Source organism: Rhea pennata, chromosome 11 (assembly GCF_028389875.1).
Source record: "Rhea pennata isolate bPtePen1 chromosome 11, bPtePen1.pri, whole genome shotgun sequence".
NCBI classification, from domain to species: domain Eukaryota; kingdom Metazoa; phylum Chordata; class Aves; order Rheiformes; family Rheidae; genus Rhea; species Rhea pennata.
Genome location: NC_084673.1, coordinates 19,983,205 through 20,010,172, shown reverse-complemented (window position 1 = coordinate 20,010,172; position 26,968 = coordinate 19,983,205). Strand labels below are relative to the sequence as shown.

Genomic DNA, 26,968 nt, shown 5'->3' with positions numbered 1-26,968 from the left:
TGGGCAAAGCCTGCCCCGAGCCGGCGTCGGGCCGCAGGAGCGGCGGTGGAGGGTTCCTCTCGCAGTCCCAGTGCTGCGAGCGCAGGGAGCTCCGTATATTGGCAGCTGCTCAGCGTAGAGCCGCTGGGCAGGTTTGGGGTGCTCTCCGTGCCCCCTCGCCCACGGCAGCACGCATGGCGCCCGGGGTGGAGCGCGGAGCTGAAGGAAAGGCCCTCAGCTCACCCCTGCATAGCCCAGCGCCTGCGCTTGGCGGAGGAGGCTGCACCTGCGGGGCCTGGCCCGCTCCAGGGGACGGTGGCAGCGCGCACAGCGGACTGAGGGCCTTGTGCTGGGGCTCTGCGGCTTCGCTCGGTGTCTCCTTGCGGTCCGCAGCAGGCAGAGGAGGTGGCCACGAGGCTCCACGAGTGCGAAGCCGGTTTCTGCAGAGTGCTGAGCAACTGTCAGGTTGCGGAGGCCCAGGGGAGAGCAGAGCACTCAGCTGCAGGTGGGCTCACAGGTGAGTCACAGGTTTGTGTCCGCTCAGGGCGGTCGTGGGGCCTGTCCCCCCAGCTGGGGCTGTTCTGCAGCCCTGTTCCTCTGTCTCGTTTCCCTGCTTGGCTCTCCTACCGAGAAAGGAACTGCAAACACCTCCCCCAAGTCTTGTTCCCCCAGGGAATTGGAGGGGTGAGTGTTGTTGTGGTTTTTCCTACCTCTGCTAAAATCACTGGTGTCTCTCTTTGAGAGCAGAACTGGCCCTTTATTTCTAAAGGGTTAGACTTTCTTCCCCTGATAGTGGTTAAGATATTTGGAGGTATTTTTCCAAAAGCAGTAATGAAGTGCAAAGCATGGCTGCTTCTGTGCCTCTCTTCTTTGTAGGAGCTGTCTTTGTTTTACCCAGTTCAGTGCAGCAAGTCTGCTGTGGGTGACACATCTGTCTGGGACTGATTCTTACTCCAATCCATGCTATCGTTTATGCTCTGGGTGAAAGTATGAAGGAACCTGTTATCAAAGTGCTAACATGCAAGGGGTGAGTGATATGTTTTCTAAATGCGTTCTTGACCAGACTCAAACCTCAACTGAGAACACAAGGCTGAACTCTGAGTTTTTGTGGATCTTGATTTGTTTTTGATTTCTGCCTCTTGGGTTCCTGTCTATACAAAACTGCCTAAATTAGAAAGAGCAAAACAGACATGTAGCCCTTAAGGAGAATCTCTGTTGGAAACCACCTAATGTTTTATTAACAATTTGCCCCATGCAAATAAGTGAATAATAGATGAATGTGGCTCTGGTGGAACATAAGAAATGGGCAGTGGAGTGTGTTTGCAAGGTGACAAGCAGGATGCAGGCATCTGTGAGATGGTCATGAGTGGGGCAAAACCTCCTTGACACATTGCAATAATAGCTCTGCTGACAGGCATGAGAATAGATACTAAAGCAAAGCAATCTGGAACTGGATCAAAGGTTGGTGACCTTACAGTGAAATCCAGAAGTCCTTTGGATCCAAGCAGAGCCTGCCATCACACCTTCTCTGAGGAGAGTGTTTCCCTAAGAGTAGTTCTGATTAAAGTTAGGTGGGAAGAGAAGAAAAATGCATTGTTCTGTGTAGCAGGATGCTGCAAATACTGAATCAATAAGATGAGGTGACTTTGGACTGTAGCCTGTTCAAATTCTGTTTTCAATGGCTTTAGACATGTCTCAGGCATGTTGTGATCTTGCTAGTGTTTGTCCTGTTAAAATTTCAAAGATGTGGCCACAGGGCTGAAATGGGAAATGTGCCACGTTTACTGTCACATTGGAGGCTTAGGCCACAAGGATGAGAGCTCTAGCTGCTCTCAAAAGGAACAGCTTCTCTTCTGATTACTGTAGTTCATTTTTGAGTAGTCAGAACTAATGCTATTACCATCTGTATTTGGGACACCTCTTAAGCACTTTGATAATTCTGTTCAGAAGTGTTGCCTATTGGTCTGGTAAGCTCAGAGCCATGCTCAGTTATTCCGTGTGTCCTGTGGTCAGACCTTCCACTAATGGCCTCTTTAGGGGCACAGAATTGAAGGGGACTGTCTGGTTCCAAACAGTCTCTTGAAGTCATTGGCAACCATGTAGTAAACTGCCTGGCTATAGCACTGACTTTTGCCTTTCTTCACCTGTGAATCATCCTGCATTAGGCACAGCTGGCCCACAAACCACTAATGAGGCTAAGTGCTGCAGGCTGGGCTGTGAAGCCCTAGCCAGAGAGAGGCTGCTGGACTGTAAGGAGGTAAGGAATGATTCCCATGGCTGGACTTGAGGACTGAGGGGTGTTGGAGTTGTGGGTAGATGCAGGGTTGTGCAGAATGCGGTACCTAAGGAAGGAGTGTTTTTCTGGAGGTGTGAAAAGACAGAGATTCTGAGCACAGGGGTAGAGTTGTGTGCTGAGATGGATTGGATATGTGGGAACCACTACCCCATGAAGGAGCAAATTCCCTTGTTTAGTTGTGTTGTGATGTGTTTTTATGTAAACTATCTCTGGGCCCTTGAATGCCTGTTTAGAGTGTAGGCATGAGTCAAATGTGGGAAGCTGCAGGTCTAGGGCGGGGGAGAATGTGAGCATAAGGTGGGGCACTGCTCTGGGGGGCTGTTAATAGGTTGCGCAAGACGGTTAGTGTCTACCCTAATTCAACAAGATAAAATGTTCTGTGGTGTCTCGCGACAGCCTGGAAACTGTTACAAAGGCTGTGGGGGTTCAGAAAAAGGGCAGAGGATATCAAAGGTGTCCTAAATCAGAGGAAGGTGGTGATTGCAGAAACCACTAATCCTTTCATTAATAGGCCATTAGCAGATGAGGACTTGCTTGACAGCCATTTGACATTTTTCTGGAGCTAAAAGGCTTAGTGGATGCTCTTACATGTAGTCAAGGCTGTTTCCATGAGCAGGGAAATGGGGGAGTTTAGGACACCTAGAAATGCAACATAGTCACTGATTAAAAAAAAAAAAAAAAAAAAATAGAAGAAGGTGTGATGATGATGCTTAGGACACCCCTCCAGCAGCAAGCCTAGAAGCGGATAGGAAGAGTATCCAAGGATTTCTGGGGATGTGCTGGAGGTCCAGATTGTCCACAGTTAGTGAGGCCTTTTCCCAGACTGTAGTGACACTTGTGAGTAGAGTAGAGCTGGATCGCTTGGCTGTGTGGCTCACCTTGCTCCCTTTCTAAAGGGGAAAGGTTTTTTAGGAGACTTCAGCAAAAGCTTTTCCCTAGTCCAGAGAAATCATGTACGATTCTTGGATTGCACTACCAGATTTGATACTTGTATGAAAAAAATTCTCATGATTTTGTTCCACTGTTGGATCAAAGGCAACTACTGTGAGAACACGTTTGTATAAGCTGTGGATATTATCAACTCACAAAACAGTGGCATTTTGTTGTAATTTAGTGTGACTTTTCATGTTATTCCTCAACCCTGCATGGTATATGTAGGAGGAAGCCCATTTTTATTATGGTTTCAAACTGGTCTGCATGTTCAGTCAAGTATTGAAAGCATATGGCTTCATTATGTAGGGGCGTTTTTAGGCATTAAATACTTAAACTGTAGTGGCAGCTTCCAGGGGCTTTCTGTCCAAATTTCAGCATGCCTTCAAAAGGAAGTCAAGTGTTTTATAAGAAAGCAAATAGTCCTGCAGTGAACCTTGCAGAACAGAGATTTATGGTAATACTTAACTCTTTGTCTTCAGAATGTTTTCTGGATGTAACTCATCCCCCAAATCCAAACTCCTTTAGGCAAGTAGAAGGTTTGTTGAATACATAGCCTGGGAGAAGGACTGGACCTGTTTGTAAATTTAGACCAGCAATGCTGAAATTAGAGGGATTACATGGAGGAGGCAAACAAGGGAAAATATTTAAAAATGCTGAGAGTTTGTCTCAGTATCTATCGAATGAAATTTTGCAATGTATTTTTAAGTGTTGTGCTTAAGTTTTAAGTGCTTGTTTAAAAATTGGCCTACATTTACAAAAACATAAGTAAAAGCTGTATAAAGGAATAAGTCATATAATCCTCAAATAAGACACTTTTCATGTCAGATTAATATATTCTGGATTTGTCTAAAACAAAATTGGGGTTGAGGGGAGTTTGAAGAGAAGCTTGTTTCACCAAAAACTTTGTGTTTCAATGGGAATTTATTTTTTTCCTTTTTTTTTTTTTTTATTCTGTCCTGTCCCTGAAAAATATATTATTTTCCCAGTTCTAACCCTTATCATTTCCCACATGAAGTGATATATCCTCCCTTTATTATGAGGGGGAGAGTAGTAAGGCAAGACAAGTTTTTTGAGTGAACTTAGGCAGGTTGGTGGAGCTGGGATCAGAGCTCGAGAGAGCTGGCCAGGAATGTCACATGTCCCCAGAGCAGCCCAGCCCAACCTCTTTAATGATTCAGGACCTCTGGAGTCTGCCCTGTTGCTTGGCCAGGCAGAACTTTTTCCCTATTCAGGTTGTTTGCTCCTCCACAAGTGAAATGGGAACAGCAAAATCAGGGATGTGCTAGACAGTAGAAACATGGGCCAGGAGAAGGAGCCTGGCAGTGTGCAGGAGCTACTGTGAGGCTGTTCTGGGCTTGCTGCAGTGCTCAGAGCTAAGGGCCAAAGCCACTCATAGGGTTTTGTCGCATCTTACGAAGTGCAAAACTGCAGCCGCCCAAGTCCCGCAGAAACCCTGCCTGATTCCTCTCTGTGGCCAGGATGGGCTGTCACCAGAGGAGACGTGCTGAGGCAAAGGCATCGATGTTGGCTTTGTGCGAGTGAGGAACAGCATGCAGCCTAAGAAGGAGTATCAGTTTTTATGGTGCACGTTAATCTGCCCTGTTTTCCATACAAAAAAATGCGTATAACTCTTGCCAGATGGCTTTGCCTCATCTCCTTCTTTAGAAATTCATTCACAGTTATGGTCACAGCTGCAACTAAAGAACAATTTAGAAGGAATAAACAAGGCTGTGCGTTTTGGGGCGGCTCAGATGGTTTCCTGGTGTCCCTGTGACTCATCCGTGGAAGGGGTCATCCTGGAACACACCCCTCTAGTGATGTGAACATGGTACAGTCCAAAGAGTTTCAGGTTAAGAAGCGGAGGGGATGTTGTTTGCAGGAGTGATCTGAGGAGTTTGATGTGCCTCAGAGCAGGGACTGGCCTCAGCCAGGTAAGTGCCAGAGGAGTCACCTACACTTGTGTTCAGTCGATTTGCTGCTTTAACACCAGCATGAAAACTTTCTTTATTACTGGTCATCAGCACTTCAGCTGGCACAGGGAGAAAATGTTTTTGTGTACTGCAGTAATGTATATTTGTCTGAGAAAGTTGCATCTCGATTGTATGCTAAGCTCAGAGCCAGCCGCTCCTTGTGATTTATTGCAAAACCGTAGTTGCTCTCGTTTCTTCTGTGCTAACCAGCCTGACACTGCAGGGTTGTTCTGTCTACAGGCGTGATTAACAGATGCACCAAATAAAGGGGCCAGGCTGATAAAGTGTGATTTTTAATCTTGTTGCTTGTATAATTCTGTTTTTCATACTACCTTTGATCTTATAAAAATACTGTCAGTTCTCTCTGTGGATTCTTCTGTTGTAAAATTCAAGCGAGTATTTTACTTTTTTTCTCTTTTTGTGCATAGAGGAGAGACTTTTGTACTGTGTCTAAAACAGTAGGTAAGAGGATACATAGACTAATAAAGTGGCCTGATAGGGAGTTACCCATTAATTTGTGATTGTAATCCTCTCTCAAACTGACTTTTATGAAGAGGCAGAAGGGAGAGAGATTGGAATTGTGAAGGAACTTATTTGCTGTGGTTTCAACACAAAATCGGCCAACATTGCTGTTAGCATTTTCTGTACAGCTTGTTAAAGATCTCTTGATGTGCATTAATATTAATTATAATAATCGGTATCTACCATGCTAAATTACTTTCTTTTGAATTCAGAATTTAAATTGTACCTCTCTGTAGTTAATGCAAACCTACCTGGATTTAGTGCTATTGTGGAAGTTACTTAAAGTCTTTTTTAAAGTATGCAGACACCTCTGCGCTTTGGAAGATCCTGTCTGTCTGCAGATCCTTAAAAGTGTGGCCCCTAGCTACTTTGTGTCTTTGTTTGATTATCAGTGAAAAGAGATAAAATGATCTAGTTAAATGATTCAGATGGACTGAGGCAGCCCCAAATAGGTCTCCTTTGACGAGGGGAATAAATGGCAGCAAAAATTACCAAGTGGCCATTTCTGTCCTGAAGCAGAAACAGCCAAGCTGCGTACTTGTTTCTGAGTCCCCTGGGAAGGGTAGCACATACGGTGCTGATGCGCAGATGGTTAGAAAAGCATTGTAGTTGTGCATGTTAACTTCAGACAAATGTGTGCAAGTTAGTTGTAGTGCTACGTGTTTGTTCTCCTGCTGGCACCTTGTGCTAAGGGTCAGAGACTCACCAAAGCCCACGTGTGCAGTGTTTTGGACTTGCAAGTGTTGGGTAGGATCTAATAAGGGACTTGAGTTGCTCTCCAAGCTACTGGTTGAGTGCCTGAGTGTCTAGGTGTCCCGTATTTCTGCGGCTCGTATATATATGTGCCCTGGGTTTCCTGTTGGGGCTAACAAATTGCCCCCTTAGGGTCTTGGTGCAAAAGGCATTCCAGGAATTTGCCTGTTATCTACTGTCCAGCTTAAGGGTCTCACAAAATGCAGTGGCAAAAAACACTTTTCTAATTTGGTTGAAGGCAGTATGTGCTGCTTTTTGACTGTAGCCTTGGCCTAAGAGCGCTCGCCTCAGAAGTGAGAGACTGAGATGCAGTCCTCTCCTGTGCCTGAACCGTGTCAGGCTGCCAGGCTCCTCTTAGGAGACTGTCCTCAGCACCCAGCCGCTTGCAGCGCCCTCTGTGTAGGGTGTGCACAGTAGAGGGAGTGTTGTCTGGGAGCAGAGTTGAGCCCCCCCCGTCTCCCTGCAGCCTAGTCCTTAGAGGATTCAGCTGGAAGAAAGGAGCTCTGGGTCCTTGTCTCTGCTCCGCAGGCAGTTGGTGTGTTTGAACCATTGAAGGTTTTGTGCAGAAGCCTGTCACTTGAGACAAGAATTCTGCACTGTTCTTGATTCCACTTTTTAAATCTGTGCCTTTGCCTGAGGGAAGACAGAGGAAATGGTTAAAAGATATTTTGCAGACAGCTACATAGTGATAAACTTTCACAGAAAGGGCAAGGAGGAGAGAGAGAGGAGTAAAGCCAAAGCTTAGCCTCTGTGTGTGTGTTCGGCCAGGATTTTGAGTGGTTTTGACCGTAAAAACCAGCATCATACTGCACAGTAATCTGATGTGCACATGTGTGTTGATTTGTCTCAGTTTTCAAGCTGAAGGAGTTTTCTTCTTCTTCTTCTTCTTCTTCTTTTTTTTTTTTTTTTTTTTTTTCTTGACCACCGGTCCCACAGATTGAGCCTCTTTCTGCTCATGGCAGATGGAGTCCTTTCTTCCCTCTTAGGCATAACCACCTAAGAGCAGCTTTTTTTAGCTGCTGTTGTGCCACCTGTGCAGCCCTAGCACCATCAGCGCCTGCCCTCGAACACTGGAGCAGCTGTGTTTGTAGCTGCCGCGGGATGGATGGGCTGCGGCTGGCAATTAGCCAGCGCTTCACACCCCCGAAGGCTTGCAGCCTGTTCGCAGGGCCTGCCTGCGACTCCAGCACTGCCTTTCTGCAGGTGCCCTAGCTTTTACTTTTTTCCTCAACAGGAACTGACTAGGGGAGAAGAGGAAAGAGAGCAGGATGGTGCTTCACCACTAAATGTGCAATTTCTCTCTAGCTTTCTGTGCATCTGGGATATTATTACTATGCTGCTGGTCAGTACTTGCAACTAATTACTGCTGCCACACACCAATGTTTAGCGACTTAGAGTTCTTGTCGCCTCACCGCTACCATGCACACGTGCTAGCAATGAGGCAGGCAGCTCTGTGCAGAGCTCATGTTTAGCAGGGTCAGTGTGTGGACAGTAAACTATGAAAATAAATGGCAGGACTCCTGGTAGAGCTATTGTTCGGTTCTTGGGCTTGTTCTGAAGGCAGGCTTGGTTCCTGAACCTTCACTTACTTTTCTGAGTTGTCTTGCTGGACACAGACTTTACAGTACAAACTACATTCTGGCTTCCTCTTAAGATGCTACATAAGGTGTCTCTGTCCTGGTAAGAACTGAAAGAGAAGCCTGGTTAAACACCATACTGTTGCAGTAGCAAAGCAGGAACGTGTGCTGTGGGGTTTTTTTTGTTTGTTTGGGTTTTTTTGTTGTTGTTGCAACAGAGCTTTGGTTTGTAGCCAGATGATTCTGCCAGTCCTTGATACCATCTATGAATGTGAACAAGTGGTGGCCAGTCCTGTTACTGCTGTCTAATTAGTCTCCCCTATATTTCTGCTCAGAAATAATAGGATATGAATGGAGAGTCTCACTAAAAAATACATGTGAATTTCCCTCTCTCAATTAGACCGCTAAGTATGGCAGAACAACATTGTAAGCTTTTTGTTTCCTTGAGGAGACAAATTCTTGTGTCTCTCTCACTTAGCAAATTCTTGCACTGAGTTAAACAGCAAAACCTTCTTATGCCCATTAAAGTACTGGCTTTCAGAGGTCATAAAATAGACAAATTAACCTTGTTTTGATGAAAAATCTAAAAGCTGGATGAGAGATGAAGGGATAATGCTGCACAATCATGCTATCCCCAGAGCCTAAACCATATAATAAAAACTTGGTATTTCTTCCAAGCAGGGAGAGCTTTGCCATCCAAAACAGTTGAGAAGTCTTGGTTCCACAGGCATTAATACTGGATCTGGGTGCTATTAAATTATCCTGCCCAACAAATTTGATCCAGATTGAACACGTTCTTGCGAATGTAATTGCATGTCCACACAACACAGATCTAGTGCTGACTTTATGCTTTTATGTTGACTTATGCAGAAGAACAGACAGATCAGCATAAAGATTCCTAGTACAGTTAGTGTGTTAAACTTTTTGAAGAATCTGAAGAAGTAAATGTATCCATTTGCAATGCTTTGTGTTATAGGAAGTGATGCTTCTGATATATCAGCAGGAGCCAAAACAGCTAAGATCACCAAACTGCCGTGTATCAAGTGGAAGTTTTCCAACTACTTTGAATTCCGCTGCACCCATAATACAAATTTGCAAAGTCACTGCTTAAAGATCTGCATTCGTAGTGCACAGAATGACAAAGCAGTAAGCTTTTCCAGATGGAGTCCTGGAAGTGACTTCAATTTGGAGTTTTACAGGGAAGTAGTTCAAAGGGATGTTAATTTAAAGCTTTTGGCCACAGGGTTACTTTTTTGGAAGTGCTCACAGTTTCATTGCTCGGAAGCAGTGCAGTGGAGCTCAGTGGGAGAAATGTTTGCAAAAATATCAAACAGCTATGTTTGAAAACAGTTAAATAGTTGAGTCTCTGTTTTTCTGTTGTAGTCCAAACAACGGCTCTGAAGTTGCGTAGTAAATCAGTATTAGAAGGACAGAGTTTAGCATTGGGAGTTTTTGCACGTTGTCAAGGCAGGCATACAACTGCAGTTACAAAAGAGAAACTCAAGAACCAGATTGTTACCTGTTTTGGTGCTGTTATTGTTTGAATGAAACAAATGCAAGCTTGGTACTAACTAATGGATAGTCTTAAAATCAGGATGTTACTTCAGAGCATGGCATGCGCTGTGTGCGTCTATTCTGGCGTCTCCCTGATCATCATGGCTGGGGATTCTGGGAAGCAGGAACGTAGTCTCAAGGTTGGAGTGTGCCTGAGCATGGACACTTTCATCCAGAGATCCTCTTGCTGGAAGAAGCAGCTTCTTCTTCATAGCTGTGTTCAACTATGGAGATAAATACAAGCTTGAAATGTACTTTGCCCTTTTGGTCTTGTGTATAGAAATTCCTTTGAGTCCTGCAACTGGGACAGAAAACCTGGATACATGATAAAATGAATGTGTTACAACATACCAAGGCTCCTCTAGATGAAACCCTTGGTTTCATCTAGAACGCAAGGGTTACTGCAGTCACTTTGCAATGTCTTGGAATGTCTTTGGAACGGGAAATGCTGGTTTTCGCTAAGACAAACCAGCTCGCTGCCGTCCCTGCGCCCTTCCTGCAGTCTGTGGGAGGGATACCTTTGCCTATGGGCTAGCACTGGCTGGCAGCAGGAGAGCAGTGCTGAGGGGTGCAATAAGCTTAACAGTTGCACTTCTCTCTCCAATTTTGTTGTGCATGATGCTTAGTAACGCAGAGTAACACAAATGGGCTGAGAAGTGGTGGCTTTCTCTTAGTTTTGGTGTGCTTTTTCCATGAATTTAATAGCAGCTAGGATGTAATTTTCACTCACACGCCTGTCTGGACAGTTAGTCACCCGGGTTTGTTGTGGGTCTTCTGCACTGCAGCTGAGGGAAGAGAAAGCTTAAGAAAGGAAAATGTGAGTATAAAGAAACACTGTCTAGTAGCAGCTCTCCAGAGCAGGAATGATACTTGAGAAGAATTGGATTTCAAGTGAATGTCCCTTTAATTTACAACTGCTAATAGTGCCAGGAGCTGGCATTTGCAACTATGTTAGATGGGACTTAACTGTATTTGTGCTCGTTCTGACAGGGGGAAGCCTCTCTAAGTGTTAACTGTGAGTAAGAATGCAAAAATGCGTGTGGTGTCAGGCTGAGGAGGGGACTGTGAGAGTAGAGCCCCACCAAAAAGGGGACCTGTGCTGACTTCTCTTTGCGGCCTGTTCTGCTGAAATTCATTTTCCAGTCAGAATAGAAAACTCCCTGGAAAGAGAGGATTAGAGAAAGAGTTTAAAGCTTGGTGGTTTGAAAGTTGGACCTCCTCTATGCCTGCTGACATCAAGGGGCCCTATCATGGCTCGGTAAAACTTTGGGGTCAGCTGTGGAGCATTTGTGCTGCCCAGAGGAGCAAAGTGCTAAGAGCTCAGCTCAGAGTCTGAAAAATTCAAAGGAGCAAAACCATTTCCCTCCAAAGGGAGGGAAAACCATCACCAAAACCAGAGAAATGACTGAGGTGTAGGGCTGTTTGATCCCCTGCCGCAGGAGTTGTCCCTTTCTCTCTAAACAGCTATAGAGCAGTAGAGGGACTCTAAAGTGCAATACAGTATTTTTAGGACGGTACTACTTAGGCTGTGTGCAGCTTGCACCATATCACATGACAGTGTTGGGAGCCCTCGGAAGAGAGGCTGCCAAGCCTTGCTGCATGTTTTTGCGAGTGCAGCTGCACGTTATGGGTGTGAGCAGAACAAAGGTAAATCTGTGGCAGGGAAGAGCGGGGGAAGCTGTGCTACTGTGCGTGAGCTGGGAGGAGGGAACACGGTTCTGTGTTTTGGAAGCTTGTTCATTCAACTGAGGGTCAGAAACCGAGATCTCTTTCAAAAATGAACCTTGGAGCCAGGTGCCTGCTCTTAGTCTCAGCCAGGTGAGGCTGTTTGCTGGTAGATGAACACCTCAGGAGAGAAGGGATACAGCTGTGGTTTCCCCATCCCTGTGCTCTGGCTGCTAAGCTATTATATGGAAACTGGACTGACCTCCTTCACTGTGTACTTTGAAACATAACAAAAGTCTCTTTTCTTGTTGAAAAAGGATGTTTTTGAGTTCCTGCCAAGGTGGGTTCCTACCAGGGCGGCAGACAGTGTTGGGATTTTGGCTTAACTGTGATGCTCTGTATTTAATGGATAGATCAAAAGCAGCTACCAGCCAGGCTGGGTTGCAGTGGAAGCCAATGCCCCCTTTTAAGAGACTCATTTGCTGTTTGCTCAGGATGGTGTAGAGAGCCTGGAGAGGGGTGCATAGCATAGCTCCCTCCTTGCTAGCCATCCCCTTGGTGGGTGCTGCCCTGTGGAGCCAAGGGTGAGGCAGACAGCAGCTTTGTTTCACGTGCTGTGTTTGATGTCTGGGTTCTGTGCGTTGCTGCAAGGCTCGCTGTTGCGGCCTGGCCAGCGGGAAGTTAATACTGGAAGGTCTCCCATTGCAATCCTGCAGATGGGAAGGGGGAAAAGGGTGGGGGAATGAGGTCATTAAAGACCTATCTGTATGAATTAGGCAATGACAGCTGAAAATCTTATCGCTCTGGGGCAATTTTAAAAACAAGCATATCTTGCAAATAGGCTCAGTTTAGAATCTTTGTTAGCTTTTTCTTTTTAGTTTTAATAAGCAAAAATGCCAGTTATCATGAGATAATCTATCTTTCAACCAAATTAGACATGGACTTTTTTTTAATATATATTCCTCAGCTATCTTTGTATATTCAACAAGTTGTGCACTTGAATTTGAAGAACTAGGGGGTGGGGGAAGCGAAACTATTTATTTTGCCTTGTCTTGGGAGACTATCTGTTAAATGACATGCCTGGTGTGTGTTTTTCAGGATAATTAACAAGAAAAAAGCCTTTTGGAAAAAAGAAACCATTAGAAATGGCACACTAGCAGTTAGCCATTCTGTTTCTGAACAATTCCTTTATGTACAGTTTTGGTCCGTTGAAGCTGAGTAACACAGTCAACAAGGGATTCTCTGGCCCAGTTCTGAAAGGGGAAGCCCTGGCCTAACTGAAAGCATGGGAATTTTTCCACCGATTCCAGAAATATCAGAACTTGACTCAAAGTCATTACAGTTTTGAGGTGTGCAAAATTTATTGCTGGAGTTCTGCCCTGAGAAGGAAGAAGAATTTACTAGACCAGCATTTGAAGTTCTGGCTCACTGCAGTGTGAAGAATGAGGTGATTCTTTGTAGTATCACTTTGCAGTAAAAGATTCTACTGGTGAAAACGGTGCTTCTTACAGCGAGGTAGCCAGCTAGTTACATTACTTTAAATGTAACAAAGGGATTTTGGAATGGGTGCAAGAACTGCAAAAATGTAGAAGGACACTCCTGAGTACTCACTCCATTCCTGTGAGTGAAGGCACTAGAGCAACATTTCTCATTCTTGAAGGACCATCTAACTTCTTGTGTGTATGTGTGTGTTGGGGGAGAGTGGAGAGAGAGAGAGAAAAAAAGGGAGGATGTTAAAATCATTCCTATGCTGTTTTGGCCACGGTAGCTTTCCCTCACAAGAACAAGCATTGTGATAAATTCCACATTTCCAGGTGTTCCTTATCACTCTTCTGTATTCCCCCATTCTACCTGCTTGTCTGCATAAATAGGCTCCTGCCTAGCCTGGCTCAGCTTTCTGCACAGCTGTGGAATCTCATCTGATTTGTGCTGCTAGCAGCTGCTGGAGCACAGGCTGAGACCCCTGCACCAGGGAACAGCAAGTAGGCTGCAGGACAACATGATACCATGCTCCGTTGCATGGAGCAAGATAGCCTGCCTTTATTTTTTTTTATTTAGCCTGCTCTTACTTTAGTCTTTTTAACTTATTTTAGTCTTCATTATTGTAGATAACTCAAGAAAGGGGAGATACCTCCCTAACCAGTGGAGGGAAGGGAGAGAAGAAGAACTGATGTACAGGAGTGTCTCAAACAGTAAGTCAGATACTCCTTCCATTCCCTTTCTTCAAATAGTGTTTTAGAAAGTTGAGAGCATCCCTCACATTCTGCAGACTTCACGCTGTCCTGAATGATTTCTGTAGCTAACTTCTGCTTTGTAGCACGTTCTTCAGCAATTTATTTGAGCCCTGCAGCTCTGACCATAAACTTACCAGACTGGACAATCATGATTCTTGGAATCAAGAACTGGAAGCAGTTTTTTTTAGCTCTCATCAATATTTGCAAACATTTGCTGCTTCTGCAAATGCAGCTCCCTGGAATGCAACATAAAGGTCAAAGGCAACATACCAGCCGAAGTATTGTCATGTAAATTAAGATGAATACTTGTGGAAATCTGTTCTCTGTTTTTCCTCCCATTTTCCACTCTTCAGACTTAAGAGTTGAAGTAGATGAGAGCTTAGCAGCCAGGAGAAGAATGTGCTACAGCTCCATGAGGACAGAAAGATGATCCTGTCTTTCACAGAAAACACAAACTGAGAGCCAAGCCTCACTGTTATTTAGGTTACCTTTCCAATCCAATAGACTAGGCAAAATTTTGTCCTTGTGTCTGGTCTAGACTACCTAATATTTTTTTCTGGTTAGAATTCTCTCCAGCCAAAATACCATCCTAGTGTCATCCTAATATATATGCTCTTCTTGTTTTTTAAGATTTTCTAGTCTAGCCCTTAGCATAATTAAAAATAGGGTTATAAATTAGATTGAGATCAATAATTAATTTTGTTTTGAACAACCAGTTGTATAATCTATTGTCAAAGGGTGGTGATTGGTATTATCTGTGTTCTTCAGCGATTCATAACTTAAACAAACCAATGTTCATCTTGCCTAGACAGAGAGATATGTCTTCATCAGTGCAGCTCTTCAGAGATCAGAAGTACCAGGAGCTTAAAAGGCAATGTATCGTTCAGAGACGGCTCTTTGAAGATCCTGAATTTCCAGCCTCGGATGAGTCTCTTTTCTATGTGAGGGCCCCACCGGGGAAAGTTGAATGGAAGCGCCCAAAGGTAACTGACACTCCCCTGGTGATGAGGTGCTGTTTGTATTGTTCCATTCCCACTGTCTCCTCAGTGCTAAAACACCATTAGTGAGTCTATTCTTCCCTTTTTCAATTCATTTCTTGCCAGTGTTTGATTCAGACAGCAGCCCTTCTGTGTCACATTGCTGTTCAAAATGAAAGTTGTACTTTACTATGCAAAGATTAAAAAGAAAGGAAGTGTTCTGCATGGCATACTCATGCTTTTTACTGTTGACAGCTCACTAATAACGAGCAACGAGGTGAGGTGACTCCAGTCTTAGCACCATTTAAATCAGCACTCTGTATTTAATTGGAAATACTTATCTGTAACAGATCACTCAATGCAGAAATATAATATGGGACTAAATTCTTCATTTGTTGGGTCAGTCTGCCGGTACCATCCTGTCTAGGTTGCTATGTTGACAGAAGTTCAGTAATGTGGTAAGATTTCTTAACTGAGGTTTTTGTTCAATGTTCATCACTTCTGAGAGCCTTGCTGTGAGTTGCAACATAAGATCAGAGCTTTATTTTTTCCCAAATATGTCTAATGTCAAGTTTAGCTCCTTTTTAAGGCAGCTATAACCCGTGCAAAAAATACTATAGGAAATTAGATCTTATCAACTGAACAGATACAATCTTCCTGCCTGAAATGCTAGAGACGATTCAAATAATCTTGAGGGACAATCTGTTCATTATTACAGCTCTCTGCATGTTCTCAGAGTAACTTGTGCTCCATTAAAATATATAGAGAGAACACAAACCTTGTAGTAGCAAGAAGTTTCTCCAATCTCAGATAGCTGTCTAGATAGTTTGAACATTTAAACACATGTTTGGGAATTTTTCTTAGAAGGAGAGAGTGGGAAAGAAAAGAGCCACAGTCTCCCCAGTGAGGGAGCTGTATGATCCAGCAATTAGCCAGCACCATCAATGGAGTGATCTTAGTAACATCACCAAAGTTTTTTTTGTTTTATGAAGTGCCACCAACAGAATGAGTTGAGAACCCTCATTATCAGCACACATCCATTCTTGACTCGGAACAAATGGCTTTGTTTACCTCTGTGGAGAGCTAACCTGTGATTCCAGAATCTCTGTGCTCTACACAGTGCAAAGAATAAGAGAAAATCATGTGTGTGCAGTTGGTTTTGGCTCTCTAATTTGCTTTGTGTATCCGCTATACTGGAACCACAAAGCCCAGCTACGTACAATCTTTAGTGGGTTTGGATGGCTTCTGAAGTATAAAGCAGGAGGCCCACCCAGGGGCTCCCAGGCTGCTCCAAGGAAGACTCAACTATGCAGATGTGCATTGGGTTCAGGATGGAACAGATCAAGCTGATCCAGAGAAGAGAAGGTGCTGTCCCCAAGAGGTGTGTATGAAATCCTTCATTCTGTACGGAACTGAATTTACATTGAAGCCTTCTTTCTCTGCTGTGTTTCAGAGAGGTTCTGGTAACACCCTAACAGTAAGAGTTATCTGGAGTGACTGCAGGGTTTTCCTTTGTTGATTGACATCAGCTGTGATTGCTGCATGGCTATGCTGAAGTTACAGTGCATTTTGCCACTGATTTCTATAAAACTGGATTTCACTACCAACAGTTTCATATTCAAAATGAACAGCTATTGTCTGCACACAGCCAATAATGCTCATGTCCATTTGCCGTCTTTATTAGCATCAGGCACCAAATATCTCATCATTCTTATCTGATTGGGACTAACGTACTACACATTTCAAACTGTTAATGTTGCTTGTATTTGCAATCTGTTAATTGGTTTACTCTGAGGTTTTATGCATCACATATCTTGTATTTCTAAAATGGTTCACAGCCATGAACAAATAATTTAGAGGAACATAAAACCATTCTCAACTCTGACCATGTAGCTTTCCATCAGAGTAGTGTAATCTGTTCTCATATGCTGACAAGTGTAGTGAAGAGGAGGAAGAAAGTCTCTTAGCCAGATGTGCACAGTGTTTTTATCTTTAAGCATAAAGAATTTGGCCTCAACCTTTTCATATCCACTGTTGGGATTAGACTTAATCTCCTGGAAGCACAAGCTTCTGGGTAGCTTTTCCTAGAAAACTCAGTGCCAACAACAACACGATCTACTTCATGCATGGCCGGAACTGTCCCTTGTCCTCTGTGATAAGGGGAGGCAGATGAGGATGACCACAGCTGCTCTGTACTTGCCAGGATGTTGTTAGATTATTTTCATGGTGTTAATTTCTCATGGCAACTTGAATACTAATATTTTAATTTTGAATACTAATATTTTAATTAACAGAGCAAAAGTTGCTTTTCTGCTTCTGGTTTTAATTTTCCAAGTAAGAGGTAAGACTTGAAGAACAGGGAAGGGAGAGTGAAAATAAACCTCAGTATGAATTTGGAATAAAGGCAGGCATTCCAGAGTCTTTGGGTTTATTTTATTTCTTCAGTGCTTTCCTGTTTACTGGAGTCTTTCTTCCCCTCCCAGAAGGCAAAGTACCATGAAACCATTCACAATGAGGTCAGGGAAAGGCTTTGTACCTCCTGAGAGATATGAAGCAAGAGCTAGACTCAAGGCAAGGATGCCATTTCAAGCCATTCTTTTGTGCTACCCTGAAGCTGTGCTTTCCTTGTTCTCCTTTGTTGCTCCAGATAGTTTTTGCCCTCAGGGCCCACCTAGGGCTGCTCCTGCACTTTTACAGAGAATAGCTAGAGCCACTCCAGAACGGCAGGGCTGGGGCAGAGAGGGAGTAGATGACTGAGGAGGTGGTGGAAGACTGCCTATGGTCTCATGGTGGGCCTGGAAGAACATCTTGAGGGAGGGGGGCTTATCTTTATGCAGCGGAGCAGAGGTGAGGATCTGCCTTGCCATCAGCTGTTCATGAAGTATGTCCTCTCTGCTAGATGGAACAATATTGTACTTAAAGTTGCTGAATGCCTAACTGTCCTTTTGAACAGAAGACTTTTCCAGAATGTTTCTTTTCTGGAGAGAAACAAGGGCTTGCAATATGAGAGAAAGATAGGGGCCAGAACTGTCAGCTGCTGAGACAGATGCCGAGTAGATCACTCGGCCAATTCACCTCACTGACTCCTCATCCAGAACCTGCTGCTCTTACTCCCTGCCTCCTCCCTCCATGGATGCGCGTGCAACACCTTGAGTGTGATTGAGCTAAATGATGATCATTAGTCCTGTCCTGCTTCTATCTAGTTATGCAGTGGTGCTTGCATAGCCTGCTCTAATGCTCAAACTTGTGTGCTAGTATGAGTAGTTTTTGGCTTTGAAAGGTGAACCTATCTGAGCAGCTGAGGAATGCTGCCCAGTGCACACAGAGCCGCGAGCTGCTTCTGCAGTTGCTGTCACTGATGCTGGTGTCCAAACAAGTATACTGGGATCTGGGAATCTGAAGTTGAGGAAAGGTGAAAGCTGGTATTCTAGTTTCAGCTTGCAAATGTGCTCACAGTTTGTTCAGCTCCTAAATGGTTAGGTGTTGGCCAGACAGAACAAAAATTTAAGAAGCTATGTCTGTATATTCAAAAGGTTATATTCTGCCCTGGTGAAGAAAGGAGTGTGTGAGAGGAAAAGTGGAAGAGGGTAGAGAGTTTCTTCCCTCTATTTTCCTCCTTGCTTCTGCACCTGCAATGCAAATGGTTTGTTTACTCATTCCAGTCAGACTTGCAGCAATAGGTCATTAATAATATGACATTAATTACTTGTTATGTACTTTTAAAAACTCTCTGGGAAAGGGAACAAAGCTAGGGTGCTGTAACTTCTCTGACACCACACACCACAGTATTAAGATACTGGAGAACACGAAAGGCTCTGTAATTACAGTGCGGTCTCTCTTGGATGACATGACTTTCCAAGGAGAAAGGCAGCTTGGAACTTCCAAACAGAAGGATCACCCAGCAAGTAAGAAGGATGCTCACAGCTCGTGTGCAGTACTGGCTCTCGGTTTCTTTGGGTGCAATGTGCTATGGTATGCAGTTGGCAGTCCAGGCCAGCAGGTTCTGATTGTACACAGGAGCTTTTCTGCGTGTTTACTGATAATGCTGTATTTTAGTGATGGGAAGTAAATGAACTCAAAAGGTCTGATTACCTGGGACATCTGCTAGAGCTGGCTGAAACGTGAAACTGGCACGTTGTAGAAAATAGTACTCAGATTGCATATTTTATTATAAATAGGGGAAAGAATTATAAATGGCACATTCTGGCTTGAATGTGCCAAATAATTTGCCTAAAAATTATTTCAGACCTTATTTTGCTTTGTTTCCATATCATGTTTCTTAATGACACTCTCCACGTCAGGGGTGTGTTACGAAATGTAAAAATAGTACAAGAAGGCCAAACTCTTCCCCCCCCCCCCCCCCCCACTTCTGGAAAAAAATCTGGAGGTGTTGGATTCAATTTCACAGAAAAAAAATCAGCTTTGTCAGAGTGACGTTTTCTGACAGAATTGCTGACAAACAGCTTGGGCGCCAGGCTCCCAGCCATGGTTTCCCAGGCAGTCGGTGTCTCGCCCGCGGCAGTGTTAGGGAAGGGAGGGCTGTCCCTGCCAGCAGGGAGCACTGCGCTTTCGTTGCCCAGCCCAGGGGAGTTTATGGGCACTTCAGGCAGGACTTACCTTGCCCGAAATTTAGATGCTGGTAATGAATGTCTGATGTAAGCCAGCCACCACCCAATTCCATCATAGCCAGTGAATAGGAATCAGGATTTAGGGTGGAACTCAGCTAACTTTGAGATCTCGGCTTCAGGCTGAGATGGATCGTACCCCGCAAGTGCCTGGTCTCTGCTGGCCAGGAGTTCGGAGGGTGAACTCTGGTTTTGACGGCAGCAACACGAATGTGCATGAGCCTCTCAGAAGTGCAGCATCTTCCAGAGCTCATCACTGTGCAGGAAGTCTTGCTGCAACATGCCTTTGGGAGGTACATTTTTTCCCCTCCTTTGCCCCCTGCACCATGTAGCCAGAGAGGTGTTCATACTGCTGCTGTGCTGTTCTGGGCTGCTGCTGAGGGTCAGTGGAGTCGACGTATTCCCACTTTCCTGTTGAGGCACTGGCACATGCTCCCTTTGGATCCCATGAGAACTGAGGCATGTCCTTTCCTCTTCTGCATGTCGCCTGCTGTCAGGTGGGGATGGTCTTTCTGTTGTGTGGACTGCCGCACAGACACTGCTCAGGGCTGTCCCCGAGAAAAAAGGGTTTGTGTCTGGGCAAGGCTATGTGAGGAGGGCTTTCTGGAAAATGGCTCTGGAAGGAGGTTTGTCACAGCTGTTTTCAGGAAGTGCTTTTTAGAACCTAATGCGGAGTAGAGGGGCTCTCCTTTTTAGAACTGACTCCAAACCTTTTAAATCAAAAGCAATAATATAAGACACAGACAAAAACACCTGAAACATTTTGTGGAAAAACATTCTGGTTTGTTAGAAAAAGAGGAAGAAAGGCTGTCCTATTTCTCCTACCACAGCCATGCATGTTGGTGGACATCTTTTTCCACCCACTGGGATTAGCATCTCAGTCCATCCTGCCCCTTCTCTGGGATTCCCTGGAATTTGCATCCCCTCTGCCAGGCTGGCATGGGGCTGGGGACATGGGGGCTGCTATGCTCTGCAAGGAGATAGGAAAAGCGTCTCTTTCCCTGCCATCTTTGCTGGTCCTGAGATGTCCTCAGCTGCCTATCCTGGTTAACCCCTTACTGAGGGCAAACGCTGTCTCTGGTGGTCCTGGTCAGCACTGGTTTTTAGCAGCAAGCAGCCCTAGTGAAAACACCATAGAATTGCAATTACTTTGGGGAAAAGATGTTTTGTTTTTCTTATTTTTAAACTAATGCTTTGGGGTTGTTTCAATTTTGTCACTTGACGCTGTCCTAGAAGAAGGTGTTAAGGAAGGATGTCTTTGTCAGTGTGTGTGTGTTTTTTAATAGCAGTGAATTCCCTCAACCAGGGCAGGTATCCATGTGGGGAAAGAGTAGATGAGCTTGCTTCAAAAATCAGTGGCATGTTCTTCAGCTATTCTTAATGGAAAATAATAGTCTGATCTGAGAGAGTGAGATATATAGCATATAAGCTTTATTATACAAAGCTTATATGCTTTCCTGGATTCCCTGCTTGACCCTTTGTTTTATAAACCCTGTTTTTTCTTTTGTCTGCAACTTTATGAAAGGGGTATGATTGTACTCTGGTTTTCTGGAAAGACAGAGTTGATTCTTTTTGATGAGACAACACAAAGGCATTTTCTGAGAATACTGCTGAGCTGCTTCCCAAGAAACCCCTTGTGTCCCAGACCACGTGTAGGATTACTGCAATATTTGATTAAATAACTGCACTGGTGTTTGAGTAAATCTGTATTAACTCACTTGTGTTGAAAGTGAGATGTCTGACTGCAGGTGAGAAATTGCATGCTCATGGTCCAGTGTCTCATGCTTCTAAAAACACTGTGTGCCATGGTTGTCATTCTGTACTCTTCTTACCAATTTCCCAATGCTTTCAGGGATTGTTATCACCATATGAGTGAGAAGGACTAGGAAATAAGGCACGATGTGTTCAGGAACATTACAACAATGGGAAGAAGTTGACCAGTTATCTCCCATGTCTGTGCACTGGGGAGTGTGGGATGAGCAGGTTGGTGGCTTATTCAGGGCAGCGTAAGCAGATGAGGTACTGGAGAATTTGGCAGGTCTGGTTTCCGCACCTGCACTCATTTCTTCAAGGCAGCACCGGCCTTTGTTTACTTCGGACCAGTGGGAAAGGGGTCAGCTGTCTAAGGAACTAAAACATGTTTGTATTCACAAGTTCTGTTTTGAGCTTTGGAAACCCTCCCCCCCCTCCCCTGCTTTGTACCTGCCTTTAGAAGACTTCTGTACTCCTTTAGAAGAGGCAGGAGGCTTAGGGTGTGCCTGCCTGGGCATTTAGCCCAGGTTAGTTTTACTTGTTTTACCTTAATGTCTTTTGTTCCATATTTGTTCTCAGTAAGAGATTTGGGGTCGCAGGAAGCAGTCCTCCAGGAGCCTTAATAGTATCCCAGTTCTCAGTGATAGCCTCATCAATTTTATGGAATAACTGTTGTGAAAGATTTGAATGGTATTGCCTGGCACTAGCTGTCAGGTGTAAATACACGCAAGTCAAATGCCCCTCAGAGATAATGGGTTGGCTTCATCATTTGATCCCTTTGTCTTCCATAAGCTGTATCACTGCAGCCTAAATCTGTTTTCCCATTTGACTGTCAACAAGACTGGAGGCATCTGCTTGTATTTGGGACTGCATCTCAGAATTCAGTAATGCATGCAGGAAAGGCACTGGAGAGGGATGTGTCCTGGCGCACTGCGTCTGCGTTTGGGAAATTGTCCCACAGCGCACTGCAAGAACGATTTCAGGAGGGAGAGCTGAGTGACAGCTCACTGCATCCTTGGATATCTGCCAGGATAGTGCCTGAGGATAATCAACTAGGATCAGACCTGGCAGGAGGAGTGGAGATTACAGGGAAATGGGATAAGGTAGTGTGACAAAATTAGGGGAACTCTCTACAGTTCAGTATAATTACATTACTGCCCTCTATGTGACAAACTAATTTTATTGTAACAACTTACATGAACAGTGACACGTCACTGGTTTGTTGCCCTCCCCCCAGCCCCTCTTTGGGGCTGTAGTTCTTTTATTTAGTGATCAGCATTATAGATCTGAACATGCTTCCTTCTCCTTTTGGCATCTTCTTTCTGGTTTGTTCTGGTTAAGAATATTGAGAAATGCTGGGGCTCTCACTTGATCAGGATAGAAGTCCCTCCCCTGCTCTGCAAAACCCACTGTACATCCTCAACCAGCAAAAGTCCTTCCCCCCCCCCCCCCCCTTTTTTTTCCTCTCTCACCCTCTCTCTGTCCTACATCCAAAATTGTCTCCATTTCTCCATCATCAGTGGTTACTGAGTCTTGGTGAAGTGCAGGTGAACACAAGTTGTGAAGCCCTGTATGCTATGACATTTGCATTTACACTTGAAATACACACACACACGTGAAATGCTTGTATCTGAGAGATGAAGAAACGTATTTCAAAGGGTGGTTATCAGCCAGTGGCTATCAGCCTCCACTGAGCTTTAAAAGAGCTTGGGAATTTTTTTGTGTGCTTCATAGCCTTGAATACGTGGAAGAATGTATGTGTGAATGTATGAAAGGAAACAAATACAAAGGTGACTTTGGGTCACAGAGTGATGTGAGCTAGGCATTGATGTCTTGCAGCTTGTTTCTTTTGTTGTGCTTCTCGGGGACATGTTTGTAGGTAAAAGGGACAGTGGAAGACTTGGCCTTGCGCTGACATAAAAGTTTAACAGGCATCTTTTTCTTTCTCCTTCTCTTGTACCCCTATAATATAACACCATGGCTGCTGTCCTCCACAGACAGACTGAGTGAGTCTGAGGTACCCACTGTAACCTTCTGTACGTGACTTTTGGACCCTGCACTCCATTACTGGTGCTCTTTGGGGCTTGTAGGGGATGATAGGATTTCTTATGTTATGATCTTTATCACTTTAACACACACTTTTGTATGCTATAGTTAGCTGTGATTACACATCAGTGCAGTAACAGGGAGGCTATTTGCCATTGTTACCAACAGTTTAACTTGCCATTAAAAGCAGATCTGGCTTATGACCTTGAGCTCCATATAGAAACTTCTTGTTCCTGCTGACTGGTAAGCTAAGTCAGGTGTGTTTCTTCCCTAAACATACATGTGTGCATATGTAGAGGGGAGGCTTGTTGTGCACGTTAATCTTTACAGTAGAACATAAGCCTTAGAGCCTGAAGGCTCTCCTAGAAAGGAGTTGTAAAAGGTCATATGCAAAATAGGCTCTAATCTAAGTGGTCTAAACCTTTCATTGCTAAAGAAATATGAAATAAATTAAGAGCTAACCTTGAGGAAGAAATCTGCAGCACCTGGAAGGTAATCAGAGAGGCTGATTGGAAAGTCCATGTACAAATGCCAGTTGTTCAGGTTGAAATTGTGGAGGCAGGGAGAAGGCAGTATAGTCATCTGGATACAGTGCAACTATTTGTAAGGGTGGAGGAGGTGGAGAGGGGACAACAACAAGTAGACAGGAAACCATCAGAAAAAATTATTTTAAATGATGGTAAATGATCTTTCCCTTTCTTGTTAGCTATGTATACAATGAACTGTGTACTCCATAACCTCCTGCAAGTGAAGTCTACCACTGCTGAATGTTTGATTTGAAAAAGTGGTACAGTGTCCATGGTGCCTGATTATGCTGAGCTTGATTGCAGCCATCTGTCATTGTAATGCAGGTGTCAATCTGCTGAAGAAGAGTAGCCGCTTGTCAAGGGCTATGTACAAATACCAGTTGTGTTGTTTAGGCTGAAATTGCGGAGGCAGGGAGATAAATGCAAGAACAGGGATGGCTGATGGGTATGGAAGACCTCTAACTCCACTGAGTCTGCTGCTGCAGACCCCTGCATTTGAAGCAAGGACAGGCAGCTCCTGGTGAGGAAGGCGTTAAGTCTATCCCAGCTGTGGGAGCTTGCAGGTTGGCACAGCTCCCAAAGATGCATGTGACAACACAAAAGCATGCTCTTCACACGCGTTGCCCTAGCAACTGCACATTCAAATGGTAGAGATTGGCAGCCACATCCTGCAGATGACTCTGCAGTTGCAATTAAGTCAATTTGTCTTCAGGTTGTTGGATTTAATTCTGAGCTGGAGGAGGGGAGAGGGTCAAGGGTAAGGCGATAGGGATGGGTGAACATTAGTGATACTAACAATGAACTGCTACCCATCTGAGATCCTAGTGTAAGCAGGACTCATATCATGCAGTATGTTTCTTCAAGGTTAAAACAGTACTGACAGTTGGGTTCTGAGCCTTGTTTTCTTGTTGGAGAGACTAAAAAAATTGCCTCAAGAGCTCTGGACTTTATTAGACACTTTAATGGAGCTGAAAGCAGGACTCAGTGGAGTTAGAGGTCTTTCATTCCCATTAGCCATCCCTGTTCTTGCATCCTAGTGAGTCAGCAGACTGGAGCAGAAGGGTTTACAAGGGTCCCAAGGAGCTGGGCTCCTAAGAGGAGGTATCCAAAAATGGAGGGGAAGGTCATTCAAATCCAGGTCAAAACAAGTCTTAGCCTAAGTCTGCAGCTGTAACTCCGGATCAGCTGGATTCAGAATCTGTTGTCTTCATTTAGATGATTTTCACCAGCAGTGGGAAACGTGATGTTACAGTGCTCAAGTGAAGTGTGTTATCCTGGTGCAGGAATTGCCACTTGGGTTTTATGCTGGAATACTGAGACACAGATGACAGTTTGGCACATGAGAACAGTATATATGAATTGATTAAAATAAAATTCATTATAAAATAGTAGCATTGTGATGTGGCTTCAGTATATTTAGATTAATATTTCCTATGTTTTAAAGGCAAATCTAATCAATGGCAACAACGTTTAACTAATGATTCTTTCTTTGCTTAAAATGGCTCTTGCAGCTGTTTTTATTCAATATCAGTTATGAGGTCTTGATCTTGACGTTAGCTGCACTTCAGAAAATGTTTTTCAAACCAACTTAATGTTTGTGATAAGTCTAGGCAGTAAAACCTTCTCTCCAGGGGACTTGGCTGATGTGAATGATTAGGAACATAAGGGCTGGTAAAAATATAAGAGAGAGAGTCTCAGGAAGTACTGTGCTGTATGGTTTGTGTGCGTGTTTTTTTTTTTTTTTTTCCCTTCTTTCTTTTTTCTCCTATTCCTGAAAAAAGCAAAAATACTAAGCTGTCTTCCTGAAGAAGGCAGATTTGAAGAGGATATTCAGATCTATATGTTCCGGAAATGTTAAGGGTGCGGGAAGATCAAACTCCTACTACTTAGTTTAAATATTAATAACTTCATCTAGTGATTTATATCTGAAGATATTTGTATACTAAAGTGCAAGTACTTTATGCTCACATGGATGGACTTGGTGAAACAGTTTGAAGGGTATGTAAGTGTGCTTCTGCATATGCTCTCTCGCTTATCCTAAACACATCATGTATAGTTTGGTTATCTGAGAAATAAATACATGTAATCGTAATAGTGTTTTCTTTCTGCCCTGGTATGAAATGAAAAGGGACCTGTTGATATTTTTTGGTGGTAGGCTAGGGGGGTATGTGAGGAAAAGCAGCTCTCTGTTCCACCGTAGCCTAGTGATTTAAAATGTCACATGGGATCCTAGGGACCAGGTCTTCACGTCAGTGTTTCTAATGTATTCGTGGGAATTGTCTTAGTGCCCAGAATATAGAATGGAAATACTGGAATTTATCATAAAGGGTAACGTGGACCAGAGAAACCTTACTGGTGAAAATAATGGCAAAAATCCATACTGCTCGGAGAGCATCTTCCCCCTCCCACTGCCAAATTTTATCATATTGTCTCAGCTAGTTCTAACTTTCAGAAGCAACAGGTTCTTTATGGATTGATATGAGTTGATGCCTTTGAGAAGTAGTCTTTCCAAGTGGTCAGACATTGGCAGCTTCAAGCTTATTGTCATGGTTAGCAAGGGTAAAGGAGATTCATAAAAACAATTTGATTTTTTTTTTTTAATGTTAAGGTATTTTTAAAAGAACCTGTTTGAATAAAAAACTTTAAGGCTTGTATAATTGTAGAAACATATAGACAATGATTTGAGTGTAACTGAAGAAAAAAAGTGAGTTATTACTTTACAAAGTGCTTTCCTGTCCTCTTTTATTGACAACGATGACAATGGCAGTAACCTAAATGCATGTACTATATACTGATGTACGTAGAGCAGGCAAGTAACTGGAATCCAGGGCAACTTGAGTTCTTATTCTTGCAACCGGGTATCATAAAGAAGATGATAGAAGAAGAGCATTGTTGTTATTACTACTGCCCTAATATGATCCTGTAATCTTTTAAAAATTAGTAATAATCCTGGCCATTCCAACTAACTGGTCTTTTCAAGCAAAACTTTTGTTGAAAGAAGAGTCTTTTTTTTTTTTTTTTTTTTTTTTTTTTTTTTTTTTTTTTTTTGGAGATGGGGGGAAACATTCAGTTGAAATTAAAAAAAAAAATTAATGACTATTGCAACTTTCCCCAGATGTACTAATAAGCATGAAATTCTTGAATTTTTCCTTGGAGGCAAGGAAACGTTTTCCAGCTGGAAAGGGACTTTCCCCTGCTGCTCTTCTAAGGTAGTTGGAATGGCATGTTCTGATGGTGTCCAGCCAAGTAATTCCCTGAAAACAGTGGACTTTGTTTTTTTTTTTTTTTTTTTTTTTTCCCCCTTCCATTATTATTTTTCTCCTGAGATTTTGAGTTTTTCTCAGTGAATGTGTCTTGAAAAGAAAATGACTTCTCCTTTTGCAGGGAAACATGCCTTTGTGTTTCCTGCCTGTCTGCTCTCCTGGTGTGATATTTCTATGCTCATATTATTTGCAGAAATAAAGGAAGCAAATTGTCCAGGCAAATCATCCAAAGTTTTGTTGTTTGTGATGCCTTAGTTGATGCTCTGAGGAGAGTCATGCTGGGCTTTCCCATCCT

General features: G+C 43.7%; 1 protein-coding gene across 5 annotated transcripts in view; it reads left to right on the top strand.

Moving 5' to 3' along the window:
• Positions 1 to 399: 399 nt before the first annotated feature.
• Positions 400 to 26,968, top strand: part of CAPN6 (calpain 6) — a 78,439-nt gene continuing 51,870 nt past the window's right edge. For 2 of the 5 annotated variants that reach the window (XR_009959554.1, XM_062584432.1), the window contains exons 1-3: positions 5,038 to 5,139; positions 13,358 to 13,441; positions 14,292 to 14,466. Coding sequence is in view for 4 of the 5 variants with exons in the window: in XM_062584432.1 (XP_062440416.1) it covers positions 14,302 to 14,466 (165 nt within the window). In the remaining variant the exon portion in view is untranslated. Of the gene's footprint in view, positions 497 to 5,001; positions 5,140 to 13,357; positions 13,442 to 14,291; positions 14,467 to 26,968 lie in introns of those variants that run through there. The other 3 variants (XM_062584433.1, XM_062584434.1, XM_062584435.1) reach the window with 3 other exon arrangements.